Here is a 15019-nt window from a genome sequence, read left to right as displayed (position 1 = left end):
CTGCTCAAATATTATTATTATTAATTTTCCACCTGCATTTTTTTGTATGTGCATTTTCCATTCACACACAGTGTTTCCTCAGGATTATGAAAAAGAAAACAACTGCAAAGTTGCTAATAATAAAAGGGATTTTCTGAATTAATTTAAAACATTTTAGAATTAAAAAATGTAAAAAAACTACCTGAGAACATCAACCAAAATGATGGAAGATGCTGGATATTTAAATACTAGATGGTGTGTGTCTGTGTGAGTGTTAGTGTGTTTGTGTGTGTGTGTGTGTGTGTGTGTGTGTGTGTGTGTGTGTGTGTGGATTCAAATCAATGTCACCATCTTCCTGGTATTATTCTGAGCTCGGCTCAAAGGTGAGAAAACGGGCCAGCCAGACACCTGGAGGATGTTGGAGGTGATGGTTGCCATGGAGACCGGGATTGAGGCATGTCATCCACAATCCTGTCACCCACCTGATCTGCATCCCGACCCCCGACCCCCGACCCCCGACCCCCCCCTTCCTTTCAATCGTCCCGCTGCACGACTAACCTGCTCATGACCTGATGAGCTCGGGGTTCAAAGGTCACAAAGGAAGCAAAGCGGGGGGGGGGGGGGGTGAAGGGTATCTGAGGTCATCGGCAGTAGCCCCCCCCCCCCCCCCATCCCCGGGGGGCCAGAGTGTCCGAGCGCCCGGCGCCACGGCGCTGGCAGATCAGGGCCGTTGTGGTCTTGGGGTTAATAGGATAAGTGGCCCGCGGGTCAGTTTGGCCCAGTTTTAGCGCTAATACCCGGGTTTGTTTTGTGGCGTTGCCACGGCGAGCAATGGATCCACAGCTTTGGGTCAACACTTGGTTACAGTTCTAATCCCGAGAGCTTTTAAAGTTCCTCTCAAGTGGACGGTTGGCGGCACCTCGGTCCAGACCCCCATCCCCCACCGGGGTCGGCCTGGAGATAACCATCTCGGGCATCTGTCAGTTCCAGTCCACTCTGGGACGACTAATCGTATATACTTACCTACTTAAACCCCCCCCTCCTCTTAGAAAAATCCACCGCGGGATATATTTCACCAGATTATGACTCAGTCAGACTGAGCCGGACTTTTTGGGTTAAAGTGCATATTTTCACCGCCTGGATTCAGATCAGACGGTCTTTTAAAAACAGCCAGATATGGACCGGCGTCTTTTTAAACCCAGGGGACGTCAGTGAAATACGTCAGTAGTCTCCTTTGTATATGCAAATAAATCAGAGTAAAATTAAGCCCGACGTTCGGAAATACACAGGAAATGACGGAGACCCTCGGCCGACAAGATTTTTCGTTAAAATTTTGACCTGTGAATGAGTTTCGGTGCGCAAACGCACACAAAAAGGGTGGCGTGTGTGTTGTTTACATCATTCGTAGCGCGTTCTCCTGTTTTGCTAGTAAGCTAGCCCATATTATGGTTCCCTGAAAAGTTAAAAGCGCTCGTGCTAGCGGTGCTAAGATAAAGTTAAGAATTACAGTCAGTCTTTTCTCAGCATCTTCATCTCTGCGACCTCCAGCTTCTTTTTTCAACGCTGTTGTCTCCGTTGAACTCGTGTCTTTACTTCTTTTCCACGCTCTCCGTTGCTCTGGACTGTTGACCCTTCCAGTCGATCTGAAGAGCTAAATAATAGCTAAACCTTATAATAGCGGTTTTGGTGTTACGACAACATGACTAAGTCAAGCGTCTGTACAATCCTGAAGAGCAAAGATGCGCTAAAGACGGCCGACGTGGCTAAAGGGGAGACTATGTTAGCGAAGCAAAGGTTTCAAGTCTTTGAAGAATTTTAAAAGTGATTGTTACTTTGGATGAATGTAAGACAGTGTGCTGGAGATTAGCGTTAGCGAGGGTCTGATATGCTGGATGGCTTTACTTTGCATGGTGACTTAGTGAAGGACACGGAGAGTACAAGTACTGCTACCAAGAGAAAAAACACCAGAAACGCAGAAATGATTAAGGTTATCTTTTTATTCTGTGTTTTTACCACAAAAATGGTCTGGAGAGCAGATCAATGGGAAACCTCGATTGAACTTTTCTGTCTATTTATTTTGATTTTTAAAAATCTTGATTCTTAATTCTGTTTCGAGAACATTTTGTTTGGCAAACGGAGTCGAAGAACAAATTCAAGCCGTAAGCCCAGGTTGGACTGTTGTCAGATTTTATTCCTCCCTTTTTTCTTTTTTTTTTTACCCAATCACAACCCAGTCCTGTGATGACACGCTCTGTTTAGAGCAGGTCTGGACCAACATCTTGAAGATGACGGCGAGGAAACACTGCCGTCAACAGGAATCAGGGACAGACCTCGGGTCGACCTTCTGCCTCGACCGGTCGCTGCGGAAAGACAAGAGACGGAGGTTCGGGAGTGACAGGCGCTAATGAAACCCCACGCTAATATTGACATGCTAATACTAGCGTTAATATTCAAAAGAAACAGCGCTGGCGGACGCCGAGACGCTGCAGCGGATCCAGCCGTGTTCCCTCGGGAACCTGCGAGACGAGAGAACCTGGGAGAAGATTGGAGGTTTCCTATCACGTGTTGATGAAGAGACCTGGAAACATCTTATTATTATTATTATTATTTTATTTTATGCAACATTGTCAGGCAGATCATGCGGAGGCAGGAAACCCCTCCTCCTCTTCTTCCACTTCTTCAACTAAATGATAAAGCAGCAGCTTCTTTCTTTTCCCACAGTCCTCACCGCTTAAGGAAAAATAGAGGCGTTTGCAGAAAAAAAAAACAAAAGTGACAAGATAAATAAATGCTTTTGTTCATTTGCAATTAAGGACGCTGCCAACTCTTTTCTCTCGCTGTGAGTGTGTGTGTGTGTGTGTGTGTGGGCAAGGGAATGAGTCGGTGTTTCTGATGCCTGCCATCCTTTAGCTGTCATCCCCCACAAAGACGTTTCCCAGCGCCCAGAACCGAATCCCGAGTTCAGGGGAGGGAAACTTGACCCGGAGTGTTTTTGACGTTGGCCGGATCCCCAGTTTTTGCCCCCCCACCCTCCACCCTCCACCCTCCACCCCAAGGTGCCGGCTCGGCGCTGCACTTTATTTAAGACCTCCGCAATTTTGCCGTGTGCGGGATTTATTCCAGAGACACCTAATTCTCCTGAGCTGGTGTGTTTAATTATGGAAAATGGGTGACAAGTGGATTATGGATCCCACCCCCCCCCCCACCCCCCCAGAGGCGACACCCTGCGGAGATTAGACGGTTTCTGAGCAGATCCTTGACCTCGCGCCCGGATTTAATCTTATCAGACTGTGACGCCGAGGCCTCGCGGCTTAAACCGACGCCGGCGTTCATTGATGTTTACCCGCTCGTTCCTTTGCAGATGCATCCCCTGGGATTATGTAACAACAACGACGAGGAGGACCTGTACGAGTACGGCTGGGTGGGAGTGGTGAAGCTGGAGCAGCCAGAGCTGGACCCCAGCTGCCTCACCGTGCTCGGAAAGGTAAAACCCCGAAACGGGCACCGTCTCGCCGAGTTTCACGTCAAACATCAGCAAACTCAGAGCAGAAGGGTTTTCTTTGATAGCGGGCCACAAACTACAGTATACCCTTGTTTTTTCGCGGGGGTTACACCCCAAAAAGAACCCGTGATAGGCAAAATCCGTGAAGTAGAAATCTTTTTTTTTTTTTTTTTTTACAATTATTATACAAATAAATACTCTATTGAAAAGAAAGAACAAACCATTTTACAGGCTCAATCTTTTGTTTCACAAATAAAAGCACTGTACTTTAGAAACGTTTTTCTCAACAAATAACTTCTGTACTGTACTGTCAAATAATAATTTTTATCATCAATGTGAACAGAAGGCTTCAAATTGCGGAAATTAGCACCGCCCACCGTGACCCGAGTAATTGGATTAAACGGGAGAAAATTAAAAGTGATTATGAAAAAAATTGCGGACAGTTGCAACCCTTTTTGCATCCTTATTAAAACTTATCGCTGCTGTCATCCTTATGTTTTTTTCTTCCTTCTTTATGGAACGAACGAAAGATTAATTACTTCCGTAACGCCGACCTACAGCCGCATAGCTTTTACCTTCCCTTAGCATGTCCAGAAGTTTAGCTTTATCTGCGATAGATAGCATCTTCCGCTGCCTTTTGGGGGCTTTTGTCTGTCCAGAGCGCTTTGTCAACATTATGGGTTTTAGAGGAACTCGAAATCGCAAGAAAATTTGCACGTACGTAATGTAAATTTGCCAAGCTGTTTTACGTACGTGTACATATTAAACTGCAACGTTATTGACGCACAGGTAGAGAAGAAGCCGAGTGACTTTTTAGCCAATCAGAATGCAGAACACAATGCACGATGCAAATCCGTGAAGTAGCAAAACCGTGGAAAGTAAACCGCGTCATAGCGAGGGATCACTGAACATCCAAACATCCCCTCCTGACACTCTGGAAGAGTTAAATTATGAAGATGTAACATTTTTCTCGATGGGAGCGGGATTTGAGGAAACAGGTGATGATCAAATGGTTTTGGCCTCCAGATTTTGAGTGAAACGCTTCACTGTGCCGGCAGTTACACTCTGTGTGTGTGTGTGTGTGTGTGTGTGTGTGTGTGCCGGCGCAGCTGCGGCGGCGTTTACAAGAAAAAGAAAAAAAAAAAGAAAAATCATTTTCCCACTTAATTAAAACCCTTTAAGAATGTATCTTTGATCCTCTTTGTTTTGGAGACAAGCCCTGGTGGGGATGGCTTTCATTGTGTTTTCCTTTTCCTCGTTCCAGCTGACCTGAATCCCCCCCCCTCCCTGCCCCCTCGCGCCCCCCCCCCCCCCACCCCCCCCGCCCTCGCCGTCCTCCGGATCCCAGAAACCCCTCTGGAGTTTCCAAGTAGTATTTTATCATGCTTTAATTAAGTGTTACTCTTAATGGAATGTACCAACATTCCCCGGAGGAGGGGGTTGCCGGGCCACAGGCTCATTTATCCCGAGCGTGTTCGGTGACAGAAGGAGAACGGCCATTCATAATTTAAGGAGCCTCTGTGCTTCATAGGCATGCTGATGGCGGCGGATCACTGTCCGGCGGCGTCGGCGGGTGAAAAACCGTGCACGTTAAATAATAATAATAATAGTAGAAGGTTTGGCGAGATGGTAAAAGTCGCGTCGTCTGTCAGGAAAGGGGTTCATTCCCGCACAAATATGTTTCCATCTTGGTTTTCAAACAGATCGTACCAGTTGCGAGAGCCGATCCCCGCTAATATTTCACTGCTAATTAATAGTAGAAGGTTTTTGTTTGGCGTGATGGTAAAAGTCGCGTCATCTGTCAGAAAAGAGCTTCATTTCACTCATGCGACATGCTAAATATTAGCATTCGTCCACCTGGTTTCAGCTTTCTCTCAAACATGATCCAATCCGGGTTTTTCGCAAGAGCTGATCCACACTAATATTTCACTGCTGCTTAATAGAATAAGGTTTTTGTTTGGTTAGATGGTAAAAGTCGCGTCGTCTGTCAGAAAAGAGGTTCAGTCCACTCACGCGACATGCTAAATGTTAGCATTCGTCCAACCAGGGTCGCAGCTTTCTCTCAAACATGATCCAATCCGGGTTTTCGCGAGAGCTGATCCAGGCTAATATTTCACTGGTACTCAATAGTGGAAGGTTTTGTTTGGCAAGATGGTAAAAGTCGTGTCGTCTGTCAGAAAAGAGGTTCATTTCACTCACGCGACATGCTACATGTTAGCATTCGTCCACCTGGTTTCAGCTTTTTCTCAAACATGATCCAATCCGGGTTTTCGCGAGAGCTGATCCCCACTAAAATTTCACTGCTACGTAAGACGTCCAAATCCAGATCGGCCCCAACGGGTATCAGGTGCAGGGCATGTGTCTTCACCACAAATTAGCCGCTAGGCTAGCCCGGGCTGCAACCCCCACTCCCCCCCCCCCCCCCCACCAGCCTCCACTGGGTTGAACCCGTCAAACAAAGCGCTAATGAACTGACCATTTCCACCCGGGTCCGGGGGGGGTCGGTGTTTTGCTAAAGGACGCCGTGGCGGGGACGGCCGTAACCTTGGCCTGTGACCTCCTGGCCTCCAGCCAGTCTCTGTAAACTCTAAACCACTCAATTCCCCCCGTGTTTACTCAGCCATCGTCGTAATTAGAGGAGTGAAAGCCCATTGTCGAGTCTTGACAGACCCTCGCCCACAGCCTGAACACAGCTGGGTGCTTTGTGTTGGCACCGCCGCTCTCGCCAGGCCAGACAGAGCCGTGTCTACCCCCCGCCGGTCGGCTTAATCCGGCCCGGACCACCGTGCCCAGCCCCTGCCCCGATACCGTGCCCGTTCTTACACCCTCGCCCTGCCGTGTCCGCTCTCATGCTCGGCAGCCGCCACCCTCCCGAACTCCTCCCCCGCCTTCGCCGCCGCCGCCGCCGCCGCCGCCGTCATCATCCGACAGGGGCCACTTTGCCGCCGACGGTGCCGGAATGCGTTTTTTTTTTTTGGTCCGTTTTAAATTCAATTAAAGCGGCTCGGTCCCGGTGGATGCTGAGAACCGAATTGAAGGGAGGCGGCGGGGGCGGAAAGAAAACAAAACAAAACAAAACAAAAAAAAAAAAAAAAAAGAAAAAACCCCGCTTACTACGAAGTCACGTCTACATATAAAGTGTCTGGGAACACAAAGCCCCCCCCCTCCATCCCCTCCCCCTCCCCCGCCACATCCTCCCGCCCCCTCCAGAGCTCTGCTGAAAGGCTGTTCAGGCCACGGCAATGGACGTTCCCTCCTCCATTTTAAGTCGGCTGCACGCACGGACTGGGTGGTGGTGGTGCCGGGGGCTTCCTTTTCTTTTCAACGTCCAACCCCCGGGCCTCTTAAGGGCCTCTGCATCCCATAATATTCATGGCATTAACAACAAGATAAGGGCGCAGTCTTCAAGGTTGAATCAACTCGTGTGTTTTCCATGCATGTTAAGTTGGTTTATTATTCCGTCATTACCCCCCCCCACCCCACCCCCCCCACCGCCCCGCCCCGCTTTCCATCCTGTAATTTCCTGTTATCCCAATTTTTTTTTTTCGGGCCACAACCAGCTTCGCCCAAAATCAAGACAGTTTACAAAAGAATCAGTTTTTTTTTTGTGCCACAACCAGTGTCCAGCCAGAGTCCAGCTTCACCCAAAATCGAGACAGATTAAAAAAAAAAAAATTGCGGGGTGGGTGGGGGGGGGGCATAAGCAGCATCGGCCAAAATCAATGGTTTAAAAAAAAACAAAAAAAAAAAACTTTTTTTTTGAGCTTCGCCCAAAATCGAGACAGTAAAAAAAAAAAAAAGTAAAACATTTTTTTGGCCAAAATCAACGGTTTAAAAAGAAAAAGAAACTATTTTTTTAGGCCAAAACCAGTGTCCAGCTTCACCGAAAACTGAAACAGTTTAAAAAAAAATCTTTTTTTTTTTTTTTTTTTGTGCCACAACCAGCGTCCAGCTTTGTCCAAAATTGAGACAGTTAAAAAAGAAATTTTTTTGGGGGCCACAAGCAGCATTGGCCAAAATCGATGGTTTAAAAAAACAAAACAAAAAACAACTATTTTTAGTTTAATTTTTAATTTAATTTAATTTTTTTATGCCACAACCAGCGTCCAGCTTTGCCCAGAATCGAGACAGATTAGATAAAAAAATCAATTTTTTTTGTGCCACAACCAGCGTCCAACTTCACCCAAAATTGAGATGGTTAAAAAAGATAATAATGTTTTTTTCGGGCCATAACCAGTCACCCAAAATCAACAGTTTAAAAAAAAATCTTTTTTTTTTTTTTTTGTGCCACAACCAGCATCCAGCTTTGTCCAAAATTGAGACAGTTAAAAAAGAAAATTTTTTGGGGGCCACAAGCAGCATTGGCCAAAATCGATCGTTTAAAAAAACAAAACAAAAACAACTATTTTTAGTTTAATTTTTAATTTAATTTAATTTAATTTAATTTTTTATGCCACAACCAGCGTCCACCTTTGCCCAAAATCGAGACGGATTAGATAAAAAAATAAAAAATTTTTGTGCCACAACCAGCGTCCAATTTCACCCAAAATTGAGATGGTTAAAAAAAATAATAATGATTTTTTCGGGCCATAACCAGTGTCTGGTGTCACCCAAAATCAACAGTTTAAAAAAAAAAATCTTTTTTTTTTTTGTGCCACAACCAGCATCCAGCTTCACCCAAAATCGAGTCAGTTTATAAAAAAACAAAACAAACAAACAACAAAACACACTTCTGCTATCGAAACCAGCGAAAGGCCCAAAACACAGTTTCTGAACCTCGGTTCATTTTATCCTGTGCTAAACCGAACCCCGTCACCCCCCCGAGGCGGCGAGGATTCTCCACGCTTGGCCGACGGATGCCGACGCCAGCAGGGGAGGAAGCAGAGGAAAAGACGGAGGTCGCGCCGCCCTCTGAAGTCCACGAGCGGGACCTCGCCGGAGCGCTGGCGTGACACGTATATGTACACAGTTCTTTCCTGCGCTTCCTCCCCTGGTGTCGGGGAGCGGCGGTCAAAAATCCCCCCCTTGAAAAAAAACCAAAATAGTAGTTACAAAATGAGTTATTACTACTTAAAGGTTTTCGACGCAGGCGCGGGAGCAGAGCAGCGCCACCCCCTTTAGCTCGGGGTTATCGAATCTCCCGCTTTTCCCCCCCTGAAGTGTTAATGAACGCCATAAATCCCGCTCGCACCTCTGCACACACACGTCTCCCGTTGAGCTATTTATTGCACGCCCCGACTTATTCCCGGATGTCACTTCCTTTCATGCCTGCTCGCCGGCCGGCTTCCCTTCCGACAGATCCCAACCGTCTTTTCTCACACACACGCACCGATGTCCGCCGCTATGTCGGCGAGCGCGCTGGAACATTAAATCACGCCCGCTGGCTTTCTTCCGGCGGTCCCGGTGGCTCGCCGGGGGGTCTTTGTGACGCCGCGCCGGTGAGATATGGCTTCTTTTACACACACACACACACCCTTCCATCAATCCGGGTTTGGCTTCTCGCTACTATATTATTTTTTTTAGTTTTCTGCCAGCACGCGAGAGGGAAAATGCGACCCCTACCCCCCCGACCCCCCCCCTGCGGTAAGGCAAGCCTCTTGGCTGGCATAGCATGTAAAACGCGCCGGTATGCGCTTGTTGTGTGCGGCCTGGCGCTGCCCCCGACCAGCCCGTCTATGAACCGCCATCAGTTCCACCTTAAACGCCGGCCAAAGACAACATCTCGTCGCGGCGGAGTGCAGCCGGGCCCGACGCTTCAAAATAACCCGAGCAACAACAACAAAAAAAAAAAAAAAAAAAAAGAAAAATACCTCGAGATCTTTTACGACATGTCCTCCCAGAAATAAAGCTAGCTGCTTTCAAGTGTTTGCCAGAGGCACACAACCATGAAATGTGTATCCTGTGTGGGAAGCCCTGTCTTTTGACACACATAGAAACACAGGCCTTAAAACCGCCGTTGCCATGGAACAATGTGTGCGGGCACGGGAGGCGGGGCTCGGTGAACTCGCCGGTTTTTCGGACGGCTCTCGGCGAAACCGTTCCCCCGGGCCGGGTTTTTGCGCGGTTCGCCGTCCCGGTGGATAGGTTTTTGGTCGGGCGGCGAGCGGTGTTTTCCCCACCGCCCGCGACGCTTGGCTCGGCGACGCCGACACCGACGGGTCTGCGGCAAACGCTCGGAAAACCCTCTCGAAATGAAACGCGTGATGTACTTTTCTTGTTTTTTTCCCCCTCTGTCGCGGCGTGACGACAGCAGGCCAGAGCAAACAGCTGCCGCGTCTTAGTCCTAAGTGGCTTTTGGACTCCAAACATGTCTGGTGTCTCAGCCGAGGGCGAAGTGTGTGTGTGTGTGTGTGAACGCTTGTTGGAATTATGAGGGGAAACTGAAATTACACCTACGAGGATGTCATGTGTGTGTGTGGAGAAGTGTGAGGCACCTGCATTAAAAAGAAAGCAATGGCAGCCAGGCACATGAGTGCGATTTTTGCGCGCAACTGGCGCGGTGCCCGAGGCCGAGGTTCGCCGTCCCACACACTCAGGTGTGTGTTAGAGGTCGTCTGGGGGCCGCGGCGGTGCCACCGGGGTGTCAGGCCGCCTCCCCTGCGGCGAAGAGGCTTTCGACGACCCCGGGTCGGCTTGTTTTTGGCCGAGCAGGGAAGCGGCGTCTGGTTGAGGCGGGGCGGCGGCGGCGGCGGCGGCGCACACTGGCGCGCTCGTCCTGAGAGGTGGACGGGGGGGGGGGAGCAGATCGGCTCGTGAGTCACGCCAGACGGCTTAGTGACTCACTCGCATCTCGCCGTTCTTCTCCGCTTTTTTTTTTCTCCTCTTGGAGAAAATCACCGGCGCTTCGCGTCGCCGAGCCCGAAGATTGTCTGGTAAATTGCAGAGGAGAGGCGATAGCGATTGACCCGAAATGGCGGCGTCCGATCGATTGCAGACGCGGCTTGTTTTTCACGAGCCGCGAAGATGGAGGCGGATCCATATTATAATTGACAGGTGCGGCTTCCCTTTTCTTAAACAGCCGCGGTCGAATCGGAGGGCGATTTCAGGGGCGGGGAACATCGACGGTGTAATGGCGGCCGGCGATTACGCCGCATGGCGCCGTGACACGGTGTCACTCGGGTTCCCGAACGCCCACGCCGGGCAGTTTTCCGCAGAGGCGGCGCCATCAAAGAACGGAAAAACAGCAAGAGAAAGGGAGATGACCCCGGTGCGGAAACGCACGCCGCATTCCGGCGTTCCCAGACAGAGGTGCCGACTGTAAACAACAACACCGGCTTTTGTGTTTTCAATTATGATGCCGCCGTCGGCGCCTCGGTGAACCGGCGCCGGAGGGTCGCGGCGTCGCCGGGCGCCATGTTTGTAGAGGCGGGTGAAAGGAGCGGTGAAAACAGGAAGCGGGGAAACTCCTGTGAAGCGGGAGACGGGGGTCCGGGAGGCCCTCCGTTTATTTTTTTCGTACTCCGCAAGTCGCCGGCGGTATCTCGGACGCTCTTCCTCGCGGGGCGCCGGCCGTATCTCCGACCCTCCCCGCCTCACCGACTCTAAAAAGAAAACCGTCCTTCTTCTCCTAAATCACCGCTCCCCGGCGTTTCGCGGCGCTCGGAGGCACCCGGGACCCCACTGCGCCCGTTTCCATGGTCACTGGGAAGCTCCTTGTGTCATGTGGCTCAAAGTGAGCCGTCCCCGGGCCGAATTACCCGGCTTTCAATGGGAGGCCAATTGACCATTATTAGACTTCACAGCTCGGGCCCCTATTTAAAAAGTAGAAAGGAGACCCGGGGACTTAAAGATGAGAGGAGGAGATGGAGGGAGGGAGAGGGGGAGGAAGAAGAAGAGGGACGGGAAGTGAGTAGACAAGAAAGCGGCCTTCCAAACACCCTCGCGCTTCCAAACATCCCATTTCTCCTTTTAATTACGAATGTAATTTGAGCGCCGAGGGGAAGACGGGACGGGGAAAAGGACGAGACGACCCGTTCGAGATTCCAAGCGTTTCTTCTCATACGTTGCAGCGTGGAAACGCCTTTTCCTGGACAATGAAATTCTTACTCCGCTTTCCAAAGCGCGTTCGGATTTGATCGACAATGAAGAAGTCTTGGTGTTCGCAAGTAAAACGTCGGTGCGATTGCATTTTAAGTGCAGAAAAGAAGAAGGCGTGTTAGCCGTTTAGGAGTCCCAAGCCTTTTTTCGAAGGGCTCGTGAGAATCCCGGCATCCGGTATCTTGACGCGGAAGCTGAGACCCTCCGTCAGAAGATCCTCCTGCTCCTGTGGTTTCTCCACATGCATTTTTGTGCGCAAAGAATCCGATCCTACTTCCCGGACGCCGCCCCTTTCGGTCCATTAGTCAGCGGCTTGAAGAGGAACTCTTGCAAAGATCTTCATCTCATCTCGGCAGCTTTCTCGGAGGAATGTCGCATACGATCGGTCGGACCGTTTTTTGCACGCGGGCGCGACGCCTCCCCGCTTTTTCAACTTTTCTCTTCGCTTGTTTGAGACGAACATAAAAAAAGCCCGGAGTGCGATCTTCAGATCTCCCCGGTCTTTACCTTCGGCACAGATCCGGATATTTCCTCACCTCTCTCTTTTTTTTTTTAAACCCCTCTCTCTTTTACAAAAGCGTGCGAACGCTGCCCGGGGAAAGACTCGAGTGAAGACGGCGTGAAGAATCGCAAATCACCCGACAGGAGCTCGAAGCGACGTTTTGCATCGCTTACTGAAAAGCAGTGGCGATAAGGTTCGCTGTCAAAAGGTGTTTGTCCTCCGTTTCATTTTTTTTCTTTGTATTTTTTTATTTACAATAGTGGCTTTGGAGCCAAAACCTTTCACGGTTCCTGGCACCTTTTCACGAGCTGTTTCTTGTTGTTAGCCGTAATGTGTAGCAAAATGTGCACGTAACATTTAGCGACTCATTGTAGCATTAAGTGTACAGCCGGTAGGTTAAGTGAGCATTCGAGCACCAAATGGAAAAACTCCTCGGCGGAGGAACCATGTTAGCTTCTAGTCCGAGTCTTCATCGGCTCAATAGGAACTGGTGAAGCAGCTGATTGGTGGAACCCGTAAGCCCCGCCCATTTCCATATACCGCGGAGCGCCGTTTTTTAGCTAACGGCCAACAGGGTTCCTCACACAGTAAAGCGGCATAGCAAGAAGATAAAAACATGGCGGCAGGCGTGTGAAGCTTAAAGGTGTCCCCGGATGAGGGTAGCTCCCGGAACAAAATTCAAAAAGTTCTGGACATTTTAATGTCCAAAAGCGGCTACAGGGGGAACCTATCTCACGCGCCTATGCTAACACAGCGGTAAAATCATAATTCAGGACATAAAAACACCGGAAGGTAAAAATAAAGAGGAAATGGAAAAAGGAATACACTTGGGAGCCTTAATGAAGGGCAAAAGATTTAAAAAAAAATAGCCCAAATGGAAGAAAGCAAAGGTAGCACAATCCAAAATGGCGTAAAGCTAGCAAATGTAAACAGTCGTCTTCCTTATGTAGCGCCACATGACGACATATTCCTCCGCGAAACTTCTTTTACCGTCACAAACGTACACTTCGGAATGACGGAACGCGACTTTCTTTCTAAATTTACGGGAGATGGCGGCGTAACGTCAACCGAGGACTGTCCGTATCGAGTAACCGGATTTCGCTTTCATCGGGGTCGCCGAGTTCATACAGCAAGATGTTCCCGTTGTGAGCAAACATGGCGAGAATCATATTTATTGTCCGGATGGCTACACCTGCACTTCCAGGGTTCACCCTGGAGATAAGGCCACGAAAAGGTGTCACGTCGGCGTCACAGCGGAGGGAGATAAATGTGCTTGAGCGTTGCGCCATCCCGCCGCCGCCGCCGCCGCCGCACTTCGGATCTTGCTTACGACCGCAGACGCTTCCTGCTCAGATGTTATCTCCACCGGGGCGAAAAACAACATGAGGAAAGGTGTTTTTAATGTTTGATGATTGTGCCATAAAATAATTATTCCCGGGCGGTTGTCCTCATCCTGACCCGATGAATCCCGATGAAGCGAACAAAACCAACGTGTTTGACACGTCACAGACGGCGACCCCGTAGTGGCTGCCGTCTCAAAGTCCGGCGGACAATTCGGCTATTAATAACCAGTGCACTTGTAATATTGGATAATTCTCAACACACCCAGATTGGCAGCTTCCCCAGACGTTCTGGGCTCCATGACAACAAATCTTCCACTAATCTAATAAAGTTGTTTTGGTACATTTAGCAGGATGAGAGAAAGAAATGTCGCATTTTAACTCACCCACCACACACATAATCACACACACCCTTTTTAATTTCTGTGAGGGTGGGGGTTAAAATCCGATCATAATACCTTTTTGGTATCAACGTGGGACGTTTTTTTACGAGCGCGTCGGCCCGTAAACTGGCTCAAGATGGAGCAGCCTGTTCTCACGCCGCCTGTTATCACGCATTCACATGAAAGATGTGCATTAAAATTCATGAGGAGATTCTGCGTCAGTAGGCCGTTCACGTGACCCCGGAGACGGAGGCAGGCTGGTGTTTGCTAGATTTGGTTGTAAATGAATTCCTCAAAACTCAGTGTGTCTTGACGCCGCCGGCGGGTTTCTTATTTTTGCTGAAATTGAGCCCCCGAGGTAGCGAAGGTCGATGCTACCATGCAGAGGGCTGGTTTTGTCACGCATTCAAGATACGAATACGACAGTAATACCCATGACGAAGGAGTTTAATTCGTTCCGAGCTCGTAACCGAATTTGCTCGTATATCAAATCAAATTTCCACGTTGAAACGCATTGATTTTGAATTCCCTTCCGGGGAAAAAAAAAAAAAAAAAAAAAAAAATCACTCCAATTATCCGCTGAAATCTATTAATAGAAGAAAAATGTGCTTCATCAACTTCACGGAAGATCCACAACACGCACGCCTCGCACGTATTTTTCCGTGATTTTCTCTTTACGGACGACGGCGGCGGCTGGTCGGTGTCGAACTTTCATCCCGAAAAAAACCCGTAAGTCAAGGTTCCACCGTATATAGACCCTTTTTTTTGTCTTTCCCGTGACGCCCATGTGTTGCTCACATGGTCCGAATATACAATGCGGTCAGAGCATGCTAAGCTAATCCTGCTAACGTCTCCCAGGTGAGCTGCAGGACCCAAACATGCTTGGTGGTTATTTTCATCACTTCACTTGGTACTGTCTAATCCACGGTTCCTGCATGCTGTCTTCCACGTCCACATGCCTCGGCATTAGCCGATGACAAAATGCCCCCCTCCCTGTTTGAATTCCCCGCAAAATGTAATTTCCTCTCAGTGTCCCCGGCTACTTATTTTCAACACATCACGTCTGGCCGTTTTTTGTTTGTTTTTGTAATTGTAGACAGACATGACTGAAGCATCACCTCCCGGGTGAATGCGATAAAACGCGCAAAACTAGTCTCGGTTTATTAACCCCCCCCCCCCCCCCAAAGAAAAACACTCGAGACTTGCGTATCCACTTAGGCACCCAAACACTGGCGGCAGTGAAAATAAATGTCATGTTTCGCTTGTCATCACTTGT

The 15019-nt window shown here is 49.0% G+C and overlaps 1 protein-coding gene across 3 annotated transcripts in view; it reads left to right on the top strand.

Moving 5' to 3' along the window:
• Positions 1 to 15019, top strand: part of znrf3 (zinc and ring finger 3) — a 73938-nt gene that overhangs the window by 37019 nt on the left and 21900 nt on the right. For 2 of the 3 annotated variants that reach the window (XM_086169569.1, XM_086169568.1), the window contains exon 2: positions 3341 to 3463. In XM_086169569.1, the coding sequence (XP_086025695.1) occupies positions 3341 to 3463 (123 nt within the window). Of the gene's footprint in view, positions 1 to 2715; positions 2819 to 3340; positions 3464 to 15019 lie in introns of those variants that run through there. The other variant, XM_086169571.1, reaches the window with a different exon arrangement.

The sequence above is a fragment of the Fistularia commersonii genome, chromosome 22 (assembly GCF_037954325.1).
Source record: "Fistularia commersonii isolate RoL2024-O1a breed Wild chromosome 22, RoL_Fcom_v1.0, whole genome shotgun sequence".
NCBI lineage: Eukaryota > Metazoa > Chordata > Actinopteri > Syngnathiformes > Fistulariidae > Fistularia > Fistularia commersonii.
Note: the sequence above shows the minus strand (reverse complement) of the source record. Positions and strands in the feature narration are given on the sequence as shown.